Source organism: Populus nigra, chromosome 1 (assembly GCF_951802175.1).
Source record: "Populus nigra chromosome 1, ddPopNigr1.1, whole genome shotgun sequence".
NCBI classification, from domain to species: Eukaryota; Viridiplantae; Streptophyta; class Magnoliopsida; order Malpighiales; family Salicaceae; genus Populus; species Populus nigra.
The window spans coordinates 5,048,257-5,060,236 of record NC_084852.1 but is presented as its reverse complement, the minus strand read 5'-3'; the positions used below and the strand labels follow the sequence as shown (position 1 = coordinate 5,060,236).

General features: G+C 34.0%; 2 protein-coding genes and 2 non-coding genes across 4 annotated transcripts; all 4 read right to left on the bottom strand.

Moving 5' to 3' along the window:
* Nucleotides 1-4,309: 4,309 nt before the first annotated feature.
* On the bottom strand, nt 4,310-5,373 carry LOC133677534 (uncharacterized). The gene is made up of 2 exons (XM_062099615.1): nt 5,053-5,373; nt 4,310-4,948 (listed from the first exon to the last, which is right to left on the bottom strand). The coding sequence occupies exons 1-2, from the start codon at nt 5,371-5,373 to the stop codon at nt 4,310-4,312; spliced, it is 960 nt and encodes a 319-aa protein (XP_061955599.1).
* Nucleotides 5,374-6,281: 908 nt separating this feature from the next.
* Nucleotides 6,282-6,371, bottom strand: LOC133681205 (small nucleolar RNA snoR20a). Its single transcript, XR_009836455.1, has one exon. It is a non-coding gene; the product is annotated as a small nucleolar RNA snoR20a (small nucleolar RNA).
* Nucleotides 6,372-6,440: 69 nt separating this feature from the next.
* LOC133681201 (small nucleolar RNA snoR64a) lies at nt 6,441-6,516 on the bottom strand. Its single transcript, XR_009836451.1, has one exon. It is a non-coding gene; the product is annotated as a small nucleolar RNA snoR64a (small nucleolar RNA).
* Nucleotides 6,517-7,925: 1,409 nt separating this feature from the next.
* Nucleotides 7,926-10,041, bottom strand: LOC133685749 (probable serine/threonine-protein kinase PBL23). The gene is made up of 5 exons (XM_062106926.1): nt 9,918-10,041; nt 9,269-9,450; nt 8,974-9,163; nt 8,402-8,793; nt 7,926-8,186 (listed from the first exon to the last, which is right to left on the bottom strand). Exons 1-5 carry the CDS (start codon nt 10,039-10,041, stop codon nt 7,926-7,928), a joined length of 1,149 nt encoding a protein of 382 aa, XP_061962910.1.
* Nucleotides 10,042-11,980: the final 1,939 nt, after the last annotated feature.

Genomic DNA, 11,980 nt, shown 5'->3' with positions numbered 1-11,980 from the left:
TTTAAAAATTATAGAATTTTATATAATGAGAAATTAAAAAGTCAAAATTAAACTTATAAAGTACAATAGCCTTTAAATAAAAGAGCTCCTAAATTAAATGGAGTTTAGGCTTTTGCCACACATGGGCTCAAAGATGAATCTTGAGTTTATAAATTAAAATATTTTTTTGGCACTTAAAAAATTATTTTTTTACCGGTGCATGAATAAACAATTAAAATAATAACCTTTTTTGTATTGAATAAACTATTTTTAATAAAAAAACATTTTGTTTTTAAAGTAAAAAAAGTAATAGGTGTTTTTTTATTTTTTAATTGCGGGTAATTAAGGTAAAACAACAAGAATTTATGTTAGTTTTGATTTCAAAAACCAATATAAAAAAGTGTTAAATGGAAGATGTTCTATATAATTAATAGTAAATCTTATGTCTTTCTCTCCTTTTGTTTTTCTAGCATTTCTCTATTTTTCTTTGTATCAGGTGATTGATGAGTAATAAAGTTCTAAAAATAAATGATATAATTCTTGACAGCAACATAATTTATATATATTTTATATATGTGCTTCAACAAAAAGGTAAACTAAACAATTTATTTAAAATATTTTATATAATATTCTTTTGTGTATGTTTTGTCTATAAGATTGTAGTTTTGATCTTTAAACCTATAAATTTATTTTACTATTTTATGTTTGTGCTTGGATATATTTACATATCTTTGTTGCATCCTTAGAGTGTGTTTGGTATTGTGGTAGCTTTTGTGGTTGCGGTTTGTAAAAAGCAGTTTCATAAAAAGTACTTTTTGTGAGGTTGATTTTTTAAAAAATTGGTGTTTGGTAAAAACTGTGGTTGAAGTTGTGGTTTTAAAAAAAGCAGTTTTAGGTGTTTGGTTACAAAACTGTGGTTCAACAATTGTGGTTGAAAAAAAGCAGTTTTGTGTTTGGTAAAAACTGTGGTTCAAAAAAAATTTTCTTGTATTTTGTTAATATGGTTTGTGTTTTATATTTGATTGGAATTAATTAAAATGACATGTATAGACACATATATATAATTCCAAAACATAGGTGTTTTGTAATTATGATTACATAACAAAATGAAAAATTGTCGTACATTAATGCACTCTTTTATTGTTCCATCAAACTATTGGCAATTCCATCGTGTACAAAATCCATACGTGAAGGCCTCTGTGAGCCTTGAACGGCCGAAGCCTGAACAGTATCAGGCAAAAAGTCATCTGGAATCAAATTGGGGTTGCGATCATACTCAGAAAAAACTGCATCATCTTGTGATCTCCTTCTAATATAATTATGTAGTGCCATTGATGCAACTACAATTTCAACTTGTGTTTTGTATGGATAAGCAGGCATGTTTTGCAAAATTCTCCACCTCTGTTTCCATACCCCAAAAGAACGTTCGATCACGTTACGTAGTGACGAGTGTGCACGATTAAACACTTCTTTCCGACCACTTGGTTGTCCACGACGTCTAAATTCTTGGAAGTGATACCTCTCGCCTTTGTAGGGACCCAAATATCCATACTCGTTTGGATATCCAGCATCAACCAAATAGTATTTTCCTGAAAAAAATAACATTGTAATTTTAAACAAAACTAAAAAAAATAATTATATTCCTTCAATTACCCAATCTTCAATTTAGTCAAAATCACAACCTTCTGGAGGTTTTGGAAAGTTGATAGTGCTATTGTCAATAGCCTCCAGAAAAATACGAGTATCGTGTGCACTGCCTTCCCATCCTGCCCACATGAACATGAATTGCATGTCGAAACTACAAGCGGCCATTACATTTTGTGTTGGTACACCTTTTCTTCCAATAAATGGAATTTGATTTGCAGCTGGTACGCATGCACGAACATGTGTTCCATCAATTGCACCAACACAATTCTACATGCCACAAAAACATTTATAGTACTCATATAAACATTTATAATATATTTCATACTCCTCCGAACAACTTAATTAAACTACTTAATTATATATAAAAAAAAATTAATCTTACCTTGAAATGTGGCATAAATCTTGGATTTATAGCAATTTCTCTTGGTGTGCTCGTAAATTGTGGATCTACTGGTTTTATGATTTCTACAGCAAACAAACGTAATGATTTAAGCACTTCTTTAAAACATCTACTAACAGTTTCACCTTAATGCTGGAATCTTTCCTGCACTTGTCTATTTGACGCCCCAACTGCTATTGTAAATAGAAACATTGCCACCTTTTCAATAACGCTCATTCTTCTTGACGGTTTTAAGCCATGGTGCGTTTCCAAGTCGGTGCACAAACTCAACAAAGTTGTTGCGTCCATCTTGAACATGTTAACACTTTGTTTCCAATGACCTCTTAAAACCTTCGTCAACCAACGCATCCCTGTGTTATAGGAAATCATACATGGTTCTTTATACATATAATTAATATAATACGCGTTTATAGCTCCAGCTGTGCATAAATTTAATTTTTTCCTATCAAAATGCCTCCTTATAATAAATGCATCGTCATCATCACTATCACCGTCAATGTCGGCATCATCATCATCGTCGTCATCATCATCGTCGTCGTCATTACTGTCGTCGGAGTCGTTTCCATTACTATCATCTCCGGCACCATCAACTGAAGCACCACTAACTCCACAACTAGGATAATTAATTTGATCTACAATCCGGTTCATTACATCATCATAATTACCATCGAAATCTTCATTAAATATGTTATTAAATCGTGGATCATCCATAACTTCAATTACATGGAAACAAAAACAAAATTATATGTTGTTAATAAAAATATTTAAATAATTAAATAACATTCAATAAAAATACTATCATAGAGTTGGTGCGACATAAGTTTTTTTCCATACCTGTAAAGCCAGCAAAAAAGAAGTATTCTACTTGCTTGTATTTGGTGCAATTGAAAGGTTTTAGAAGTTTGTTATAGAAAGCTATGTCATTGTAAAATATGATGTACACATTCCTCTTTATATAGAAAATTTCAATCCTTTTTACGTATATTTTACAATTTTTCAGCTTTCAAAATCAGTACATTCACATGTATGCATGTGCTGTAAAAGTAGCATATAAATCATCTTTTACAGCTCATATAATCATCTTTTACAGCACATGCATGTACACCATCCTGACATGTTTAAAGGAAAAAAAACAGAGCTAAAACTCACTGAACCAGTAGGAAGACAAGCAACACAGAAAAGGAAGAAAAAGCAACAATATTAGTCCCATCACAGCTCACGGCAACCATGAAAAAAACACAAACAATTACTCAAAAGATGTTGTTGTTTCAAACCTCACATTCTAACAGTAGCTGCCTATTCCTAACAATTACAAGTCATTGAACCAGTAGGAAGACCATCAACACAGAAAAGGAAGAAAAAGCAACAACATTAGTCCCATCACAGCTCACGGCAACAATGAAAAAAACACAAACAGTTTGCAAAAGATGTTGTTGTTTCAGACCTCACAAGCTAACACTAGACAGCCAAGGCAAAAACAGTATGCAACACGTCAATCTCTAGCTAACCAATTGAAAAAATTACTGCAAATGAAAGATACACAGCAGCATGTATTATGAAACCTCATGGCAGCAAAGAAAGAAGGATCAACAGTAAAGGTAAATTATAAGCAACAATCTGTCATTTTTTATTTGCCTTGGTTCATTTTTATCCCCCCCTCTCCCATTTGGACAATGAATCCTAAAGGGGTAAACAATGCAGCAAATATCATCAAATATTCCCTCCTTCAGCACACATAAATGCTGCCTATTGATTCTTTATTATTATTACTCTCTCCATCTCATACAAAGCATATATCTTGGTTTCTCCTTTCATGCCTAATCTAACAGTTGCTAACAAATTGAAAAAAGTACAGCTAAGGAAAGAAACACAGCAGCATGTATTATTATTCCCAGCAGACCTCACGACAGCAAATACAAATATATAGTTAACAAATCAGTTAAGGTAAATTACCAACCAATTCCATTAAAATGTCAACCATTGAACATTAACCATTGAACATTAACCATTGAACATTGTAATTCATTGATAAAATACAACATTACAACCAACAATTTCTCATACAAGTCTGTTAAATCCCGTAAAGCAGTTTAATAAATATAACAGTACATCAATTACCGCAAATACAATGCCTCGAACAAACTTCGGCAAATGGAAACTACTCTTTTAAAAACCGGCATCCCATTACTCTGCAACAATAAAACAAAACATCTATAAATATTGTAAGCACTTGAACATACTTAATTGATTAACAGTTAATATACTTTAATAATACCTTGTCAGCTAAGCACGTTTACTTCGTTCATACATTCGCTGCAACCATCGCAACTTCTGTTGCATATCGCCCATACTGGACCACATTTCTCTTTTCCTTCTTAGACTAAGATACTCCGTAGCGAAGTCATGAAAATCATCGTCAACTGAAACTCCAGGAATGGAGTGCAGCTCAGCCATGACCTCGGGAATACTACAGCCTTCACGATCCATATTAACAGACGTCGAATCACTCTTAGTTGACATACTCTCAAGTAGATGATTGCACCTTGTCAGCAACTTAACACCAATTCCAGATGTTTTCTTCTTTCTACCTCGCACATCATAATGATCTCGTTCTTTTCTTTTCTCGCCGTTTTTTGTATTGGTGCTGCTAGACATATGTATCCCTCCAACCATTCGAGCCATATCAGTCTGGAAATCTGGAATCACATCTTCCTCCGAATCACCGCTGCCCTCTTCCAAACCATCATCAGCAATGTCGGCATTGCTTGTACCAGGATCAACACCACTGCCAGCAGGTACACCTGATGAAGGAGCCCATGCAAACGCTCCAGTTGCGACAATGTTGGAATACATTCGGTCAAATTTATTCTTTAAAGACGGCTCAATACTGACATGTCTGAATTTTTTGGCTCCTCTAATTTCCTGCATATAAATTAAATAAAGTAATGAAGGATCAAGACTAGTAAAATTTTAGGGCTGGAATTTGAAAATAATAAAATAAATTGTGCCGATGACAAGGAATGTACCTGAATTTTTTGTTTCCACCACTCATCACTAGCTGCAATTATGTCTAATTCACTATTCCAGCCAACACCGGTTTCAGAAACCAGCTTATTCCATATCCTCCAATCCTTTTTGCATCCATCCCATTTGTTTTTCAATTGTGTTTTAGTAAATGCATGCCCAGTTTGTTCTTTGAATGATGTTATAAGAAATTTCCACCCCGGTTTATCGAAATGAGTATTAGGTCTCATTCCCATATCAATTGCCTTAATGCATATATCACAAAATATATGCAACATTTCCTTTGTCCAAGCAGCCTTATCAGAAGATTCAAGACCTTCCATGATATCTTTTAAAACATTTAACAAAAGTTTGAAATGAATAAAAATGATATCAATTAAATTGTGGCACATAAATAAACCGTGGACTAATACAATAATAAAGCACTCAATGTTTAGCATTTACAAAAGCTGTGTGTTTGGCAAAAAACATTAACCGTGCATGTATGTCAATGAGAATGTTCATGTTAATTTGTAATGAAATGTAATTGCAACCCATAAATTTTCAACTGTTCAGAAACTCAGTTTCAGCCATAATATTTGAATGATCATGCAAAACTTCATTGCCAGCATGCTGTTATTTTTTCAAAAATAGAGGGAAAAAACAAACAGAACAGAATTTATTTATACATTCAAGGAAACCCAGCTTTCTTTCGCAGCATGCAAACACACAAAACTAAACAAAAAATTTTGATTTATAAATAAAAGTAGTCCTACACGACATGCTAATAGGAACTCATTACGATAATTGTCAATTGACGAACACACGGTAATTGATCATGCAAGTACACAGACATGTAATTTTTCATCTAAAACAAAAGAAAATGAAGATGGAGATAAGGCAGAAACTTACCTCAGTCTAGCTCGTTTGGTGATCAAAAAATTTCTGTTCAAAATAGCTTTAAAAAGTTACTGTAAATATAAATTTCAGTATAACATGGGAATTTTTGCAAAAAAGAGAGGAGTAGAACAACTAATCTGCTGGCTACCGTAAAGGAATCAAGCAAACACACATAAAATTAATTTTTTTCCCGGTTAAGGAATCAGCACAGATGAATTAGCCAGGGATAACTGTTATTTTTTATGTTTCTCATCATGCACAAAACAGAGTCCAGAGCAAGTTTTTAGCCTTCGAACAAGAAGATAGAAAACAAAATCTTGAAAAACAAAAAAAAAAAACTAAAACCATTCAAGCCTCAGACCGTCTTAGTTCATGAATTAACAACAGTTTAGGCAGATCGATAGCCCTGATTTCAGTGAAAATCAGGGTTTGCATCATTGGCTGGCAGCACAGTAATTAAAAAAAACAATGAAAGCTGAGACTTGAAGACATAAAAGCAGAAAGATAGAGAGCATCAGATCGGTTTTTTTTTCAAGCATATAAATCATAAGAACCCAAGAGTCTGAGCATTCAACAATTAAAAAGATTCGTCATTTGCCTCTCCAGATTGAAAAAAATAAATTCAAAGAATTGTTTAAATCAATGCAATAATTAGAAAAGGGGAAGATAGAGGGGGTTTTTGGAGAAGGTTCACGGCGGTTTAGGGCTGGGTTTTTCATAAAGCCATTAGTGTCCCTTTTATAAAGATTTACAAATCAAAAATTTGTAATCGAGCATGCAGCAGCAATGAAATTTTTCATCTAAAATACTGAAAAAGAAGATGGAGATGAGGGAGGAACTTACCTCAGTCTCTGCGTTTTTGTGCTGCAAACCCCAGCGGTGTTGCAGCTGTGTTCTGCAAAATAAAAAAACCCATTACAGAAATTAGATTTTGAGAAACATAAAAGAAATTGACAAAGGGAACGGACAGTACCTGGTATCTCGCTCGTGGACCTTTCCCGGGACCAATCTCTTGGTTTTTTTCTGCAATTGTAACAATGGAGGGACGGATCGGTGACGGGTTGTGTTTGAATGGACAGAGGGGAAGAAAAGCTTGTCTGGCGTTGGTGGTTAGGGCAAGTTTGGTGGTGAGAGAGAAAACCGCATGAAGGAAACTGGTAGATCAACACAACACTGCTTTCCAGTGAATTTTTTGGGTTTTTTTTTTACCGTTGGGAAGAGTTTATTGCAAATTGATGAGGGTCTGAGAGAGAACAGTTGGGAAGCAATTGGAAATCGTCGATGATGAGAGAGAGCAGAAAAGCATGAAAAGCAAAAGATAATTGCTTTTCATTTTTTGTATTTGAAACGCAGTTTCTAATGGGACCCACGCCAAATTAACCTGCGGTTTGTAGTTAACCAAACAGGTGTAATACCGCTTTTTTATTAACCGCAGCCGCAGAAGCATTGCCAAACACTATCTTAATATTAAACTTATCCTTAGTCTTATAACATGCATTTTATATTTATTTAAACCAAGCATTTATTATATAATAATATAAATCATATCTTGAGATTTTATTTAATAATTTAAGATATTAAATTAAATTAATTATTTGATATAGTATCAGAGTTTTAATAAACAAGTAGTTGTGTTTAAATTTCACAATTTTCATTTTAAAGTAATTTAGATGCATACAAATTTAAAGTTTATAAAATTTTTATTTTAAAAAATATATTAAAAAGTAATATAAAATTATTTTTTAAATATCTATTATAACAACTTACTTTTTTGGATCAAAATGGTTGTTGTGGTACCAACATAATCGAAAACAAGAAGTTCATTCCTTCCTAAATTCGAGGCCAGCAGAATACGATCCCTATTATTTCTGTGTTTCTTTAGAGGTGATGTTGGTGTTTATATATATAATTTTTCAATATTTAATTAATCCATGCATCACTTCAGATTTTACATCCCTGTTCGTCAGTTAGCTGAGCTATGAAGCACAATTGGATCTTAATCACTATCACTATCAGGAGAAGGTTTCTTGATATCATCATCATCTACTGCCCTCTCCTCAGCAGCATCATTATGTACTGCTAAAAATTCTAGAGCTGTTACAACATCACTCATTAATGGTCTAGTAGAAGCTTCCTCTTGGAGACACATGGCTGCAACTGCAAGAGCTTGATACAGACCTTTTAAAGGGTAGTTGCCTTGTAGCAAAGGGTCTGCCATTAGTGTAAACTTTCTTCTGTCTTTAAATAATGGCGTTGCCTGCACAGAGAAATGTAAGTCAAGATAAGGCCTTAGTTGTTAGGTTCTAGCAGTCATATGTTTTAGTCATTGAGCATTGGAAAATCACATAGAACAGTTCAGGATCAGAAAAAAAGCAGGATGGAAAGTTATGCCAATACATAATCTGGTGTCGTCACGACGAAATCTCATCAGAGGAAGAATTTAATGGAGAATCAAAAGAATTCTACACGTACCCAAGAAACTAGATTCTGCTCTTCAGTTGGTCTTGAATTGTCGATGACTCGTCTTCCGGTGATTAGCTCCAAAAACACAACTCCAAAGCTATAGACATCGGATTTCGCTGTCAGTTGTCCTGTCAAAGCATATTCAGGAGCACAATAGCCATAAGTCCCCATCACCCTGGTGGATACATGTGTCTTGTCCCCGGTCGGTCCGAGCTTTGCCAGCCCGAAATCTGAGAGCTTAGGGTTGAAATTCTCATCTAATAATACGTTTGATGCTTTGAAGTCACGGTATATTACTGGAGGATTTGCTGATTCATGCAAGTATTCAAGCCCTCTTGCAGCCCCTTCAGCTATTTTCATCCTTGTATTCCAATCCAATGGCTTTTTATCTGGTGCCAACTCTGAAAGAAAAATCCAGCTGATTAGAGTAAAAAACTAGCAAGAAAAACCTATTCTCTAACAATGACAGAAATGCTCCACTACAGGAATCGAATCTGCTTTAACCTGTAACCATTTATGCAATGAAATCTATCTTGTATGCAAAAGTGCGGCATATCCAAATGAAGTTACTTCATGCATACCAAGAAGGTGATCCTCAAGGGAGCCATTAATCATGTACTCGTACACTAAAATCCTCTGGTCACCATCGGCACAGTATCCAACCAAGCTGACAAGGTTAGGGTGGTGAAGAAGACTCAGCATTAAAACTTCTACAAGAAATTCTCTGTTTCCCTGAAATCCATTTCTGTCTAGTTGCTTAACAGCAACAACCTAATTGAAACAGCAATAACACGAGAACTTTTAACTCATTCTCAGTCTCTTGCAAAGTAAAAACAATGAAAGAACGCTAAAATAATACTGCAAGAGTAGTAGTACTTGTTTTGTTTTCTGTATAATCCCTTTGTACACCCTCCCGAAACCACCCTCGCCTATCAGATTTTCATGGTTGAAGTTCTTTGTTGCCGTAGTTAGATCGCGGAAAGTGAAAATATCAGCAGATATATTTCCCTTCCCAATTTGCCTGATTTCTTCCGCAATGTACCTTTTTCTGCTGCTATCTGTTTAGAAATTATGTTCAATTTGAATTAGACACTATCAAGTTCCAAATGGGCTTCAGAATTATAACTTGGAGAGTTGAGCAACATGTTCTGATTTGCTGATGCCAAAATATTAATTATGAGATCCTTGAATGTCTTCAAGAAATGACAATTACATTCTGAGGAAATCAAGAGCAAGGAAAAACAACATTAACATGAAACTTGGCTTGCCATATTCAGTTTGTAATTTCGTCCCCTGAGAAAAAAAAAAACGGAACTCTTACAACATGGATAGATTATATCAGGAGCACAAGCACACAAAATACCATTCAAAAGGGACACAATTGTTCTTCAGATATGAGATGTATCGATTGACTGCAATCAGATCTAGGCTGTGATACAGACAAATTACAACCTTTCAAAATTATGATTGACAATTCATGGCTTCGTGAAACTTAATGATTGATCATTAGAACAGAACAGTTTACCTGTCTTAAATGAGATGTTAGCAAATGAGGCTAAAGTTCTGGCATCATGGTATTCCTTAATGCTTTTTTTCAGTGACTTTTTGCATAATCTTTCCTTCGATATGCAACATTTAAAGCAGCCCATCATGCCTCCCTTGTAATTCTTCAACCAGCATAAGAATATGAGTGGAATTCTTAGAAGGGTAGTACCAATCTCAAAAGCTTAGCCTAGGTGCACAAGAAAACAATACGTCTGGTCTTGTCAGAAAAACAGAAGAAAGTTTTTGCCACCATGTTTGTTTTTAGTTCATCATCTATCTCAAAATCCATGGAGCTAGGAAAAGGGAAAGACTAGGTCAAAATTCTGCTAATTATAGCAACAGTTGCCATGTCTTTTGCATGGCAACTGCCTCATTTGCAAAATGGGCTTTTTGACCTGCTTTTTTCTGGCACCAAGCCTCTATTTGCTCGACAAATTTCATGAAATAACTAAAAGGGAGTATTTACCAGAAGGGATTGTGAGCTATTTTTTCTCCAAGTCTTACAAACTCACCAAAATCCCTTAGAATATACAATTTTTTTAAGCCATTGCTGGCCTAAATGGATGGGCTCTAACCATGGCCTAAACAAGATTATTTTTTTTTCTTTTTGAAATAACAAGAAATGGAGACAGCATTTGGAGTAGAATTATAATAATCTTAAGTTACAAATTATTAAATATTTTTACTTATGGATAAAAAAAAATATTAATTTGAAGTAAAAAAAATAAATAAAATTTTTTAAATTTATTTAAAAATACTTTGAAATACAAACACAAATATAATTAGTGAGTCTCCTCTCAAATCCTTAATTTTCCATGATTTTCTTCCTAAGAATTCTCTTCAATTTTATTAGTTTTTCTCTTTTCTTTTCTTCTTTCTTCTGGCGGGCCTTAACGAGTGAAAGGGAGAGAGTTTTTAGAGTCAATTTTCTTGACTAATTACATATTAACCCCTCCTCTTCATTTAACTCTAAATTTGTCCCATATTTTTCTAATTGATTTCATCTCTTATTCAACTTTACCCTTGAAATTAGGTTTTAATTCCCTCAATTAAATTTCAATTTTTTTTTTGGAGAATTTAGCCGGGGTTTACAGAAATAGAATGGCATTTTGTTTTCTTGACTCTATCTAGCTATATCCCATGGGCTTGCGAGCATTATCCATGGAGAAGGGTCTTGTAAAAGGTCACAAAACCCATAAATTGAAATTGGAAATCTTATGGTCGAGCTCTTGCTTTTGAGAAGGATTCACAAAAATAAAAAATACAACAGAGAATATGAATAAATTATAAATTAATCCCTTTAGTTTTGTAAATTGATTGATTAGTCCTTATATTCTTACACCTATTTATAATTTAATCCTTTTTCTAATTTTTTTTATATAAAGGTGGATAGTAATTCTATACATGTTAGGAAGGGGATTTTTTTATATAAAAAAAACTTTAAAGCTTGATGATCTTTATGGATACATTGCTCCCTTTTTTTTTTATTATTAATTTTGAACTTCTTTATTTATTTTCCTTTTATTATTTTTCCCTCTCTCCTCTTTTTATTTTAAATTGTGTCAGCTTTATGGAAAGAGCGCTAAAAACAAAAACAAAAAAAAACTCCGTTTTCCCCCTCTGTTCATCTCTGGCAACGACAACCTCTCATGGTCTATTTAAGCCCACGAACAGGGAAATTACATTTCTCTCCTCTCCTTTCGTCTTCACCACAGCAAATGTCAAAACCCTCTCTCATTAGAACCCAACTCAAAAAAATTTCTAATCAAGTACTAAAAATGGCTGAACCATCTTCAAGTAACACAATCTTGGAAGAAAGGAAAGATGTCATGGTTTCACCTTTTGGTGATACTAAACCAACTTTAAGAACAGCCTATTTCTTGAAACCTACCGCAACCTCCATGGAGGAACCTGACCTTCCTTCAGACTCTATCTCTCCACTACCACCACAAACATCGCAACGCAATGACTTTCCACTGAAGGTCTCATCCATATCTTGGACACGCCCCCAAGAAAATTGGATCACATGGGTATCTCGCATGC

What these genes read in the sequence shown, in the direction of transcription:
- LOC133677534 (XM_062099615.1), bottom strand. Translation starts at nt 5,373, where the DNA reads ATGGAAGGTCTTGAATCTTCTGATAAGGCTGCTTGGACAAAGGAAATG. An exon ending in GGTGGAAACAAAAAATTCAG is followed by an intron (nt 4,949 to 5,052) that starts GTACATTCCTTG and finishes ATTTATATGCAG; the next exon opens with GAAATTAGAGGAGCCAAAAA.
- LOC133685749 (XM_062106926.1), bottom strand. Translation starts at nt 10,041, where the DNA reads ATGGGCTGCTTTAAATGTTGCATATCGAAGGAAAGATTATGCAAAAAG. An exon ending in TTATACAGAAAACAAAACAA is followed by an intron (nt 9,164 to 9,268) that starts GTACTACTACTC and finishes TGTTTCAATTAG; the next exon opens with GTTGTTGCTGTTAAGCAACT. An exon ending in AGCAGAATCTAGTTTCTTGG is followed by an intron (nt 8,187 to 8,401) that starts GTACGTGTAGAA and finishes TTCTCTGTGCAG; the next exon opens with GCAACGCCATTATTTAAAGA.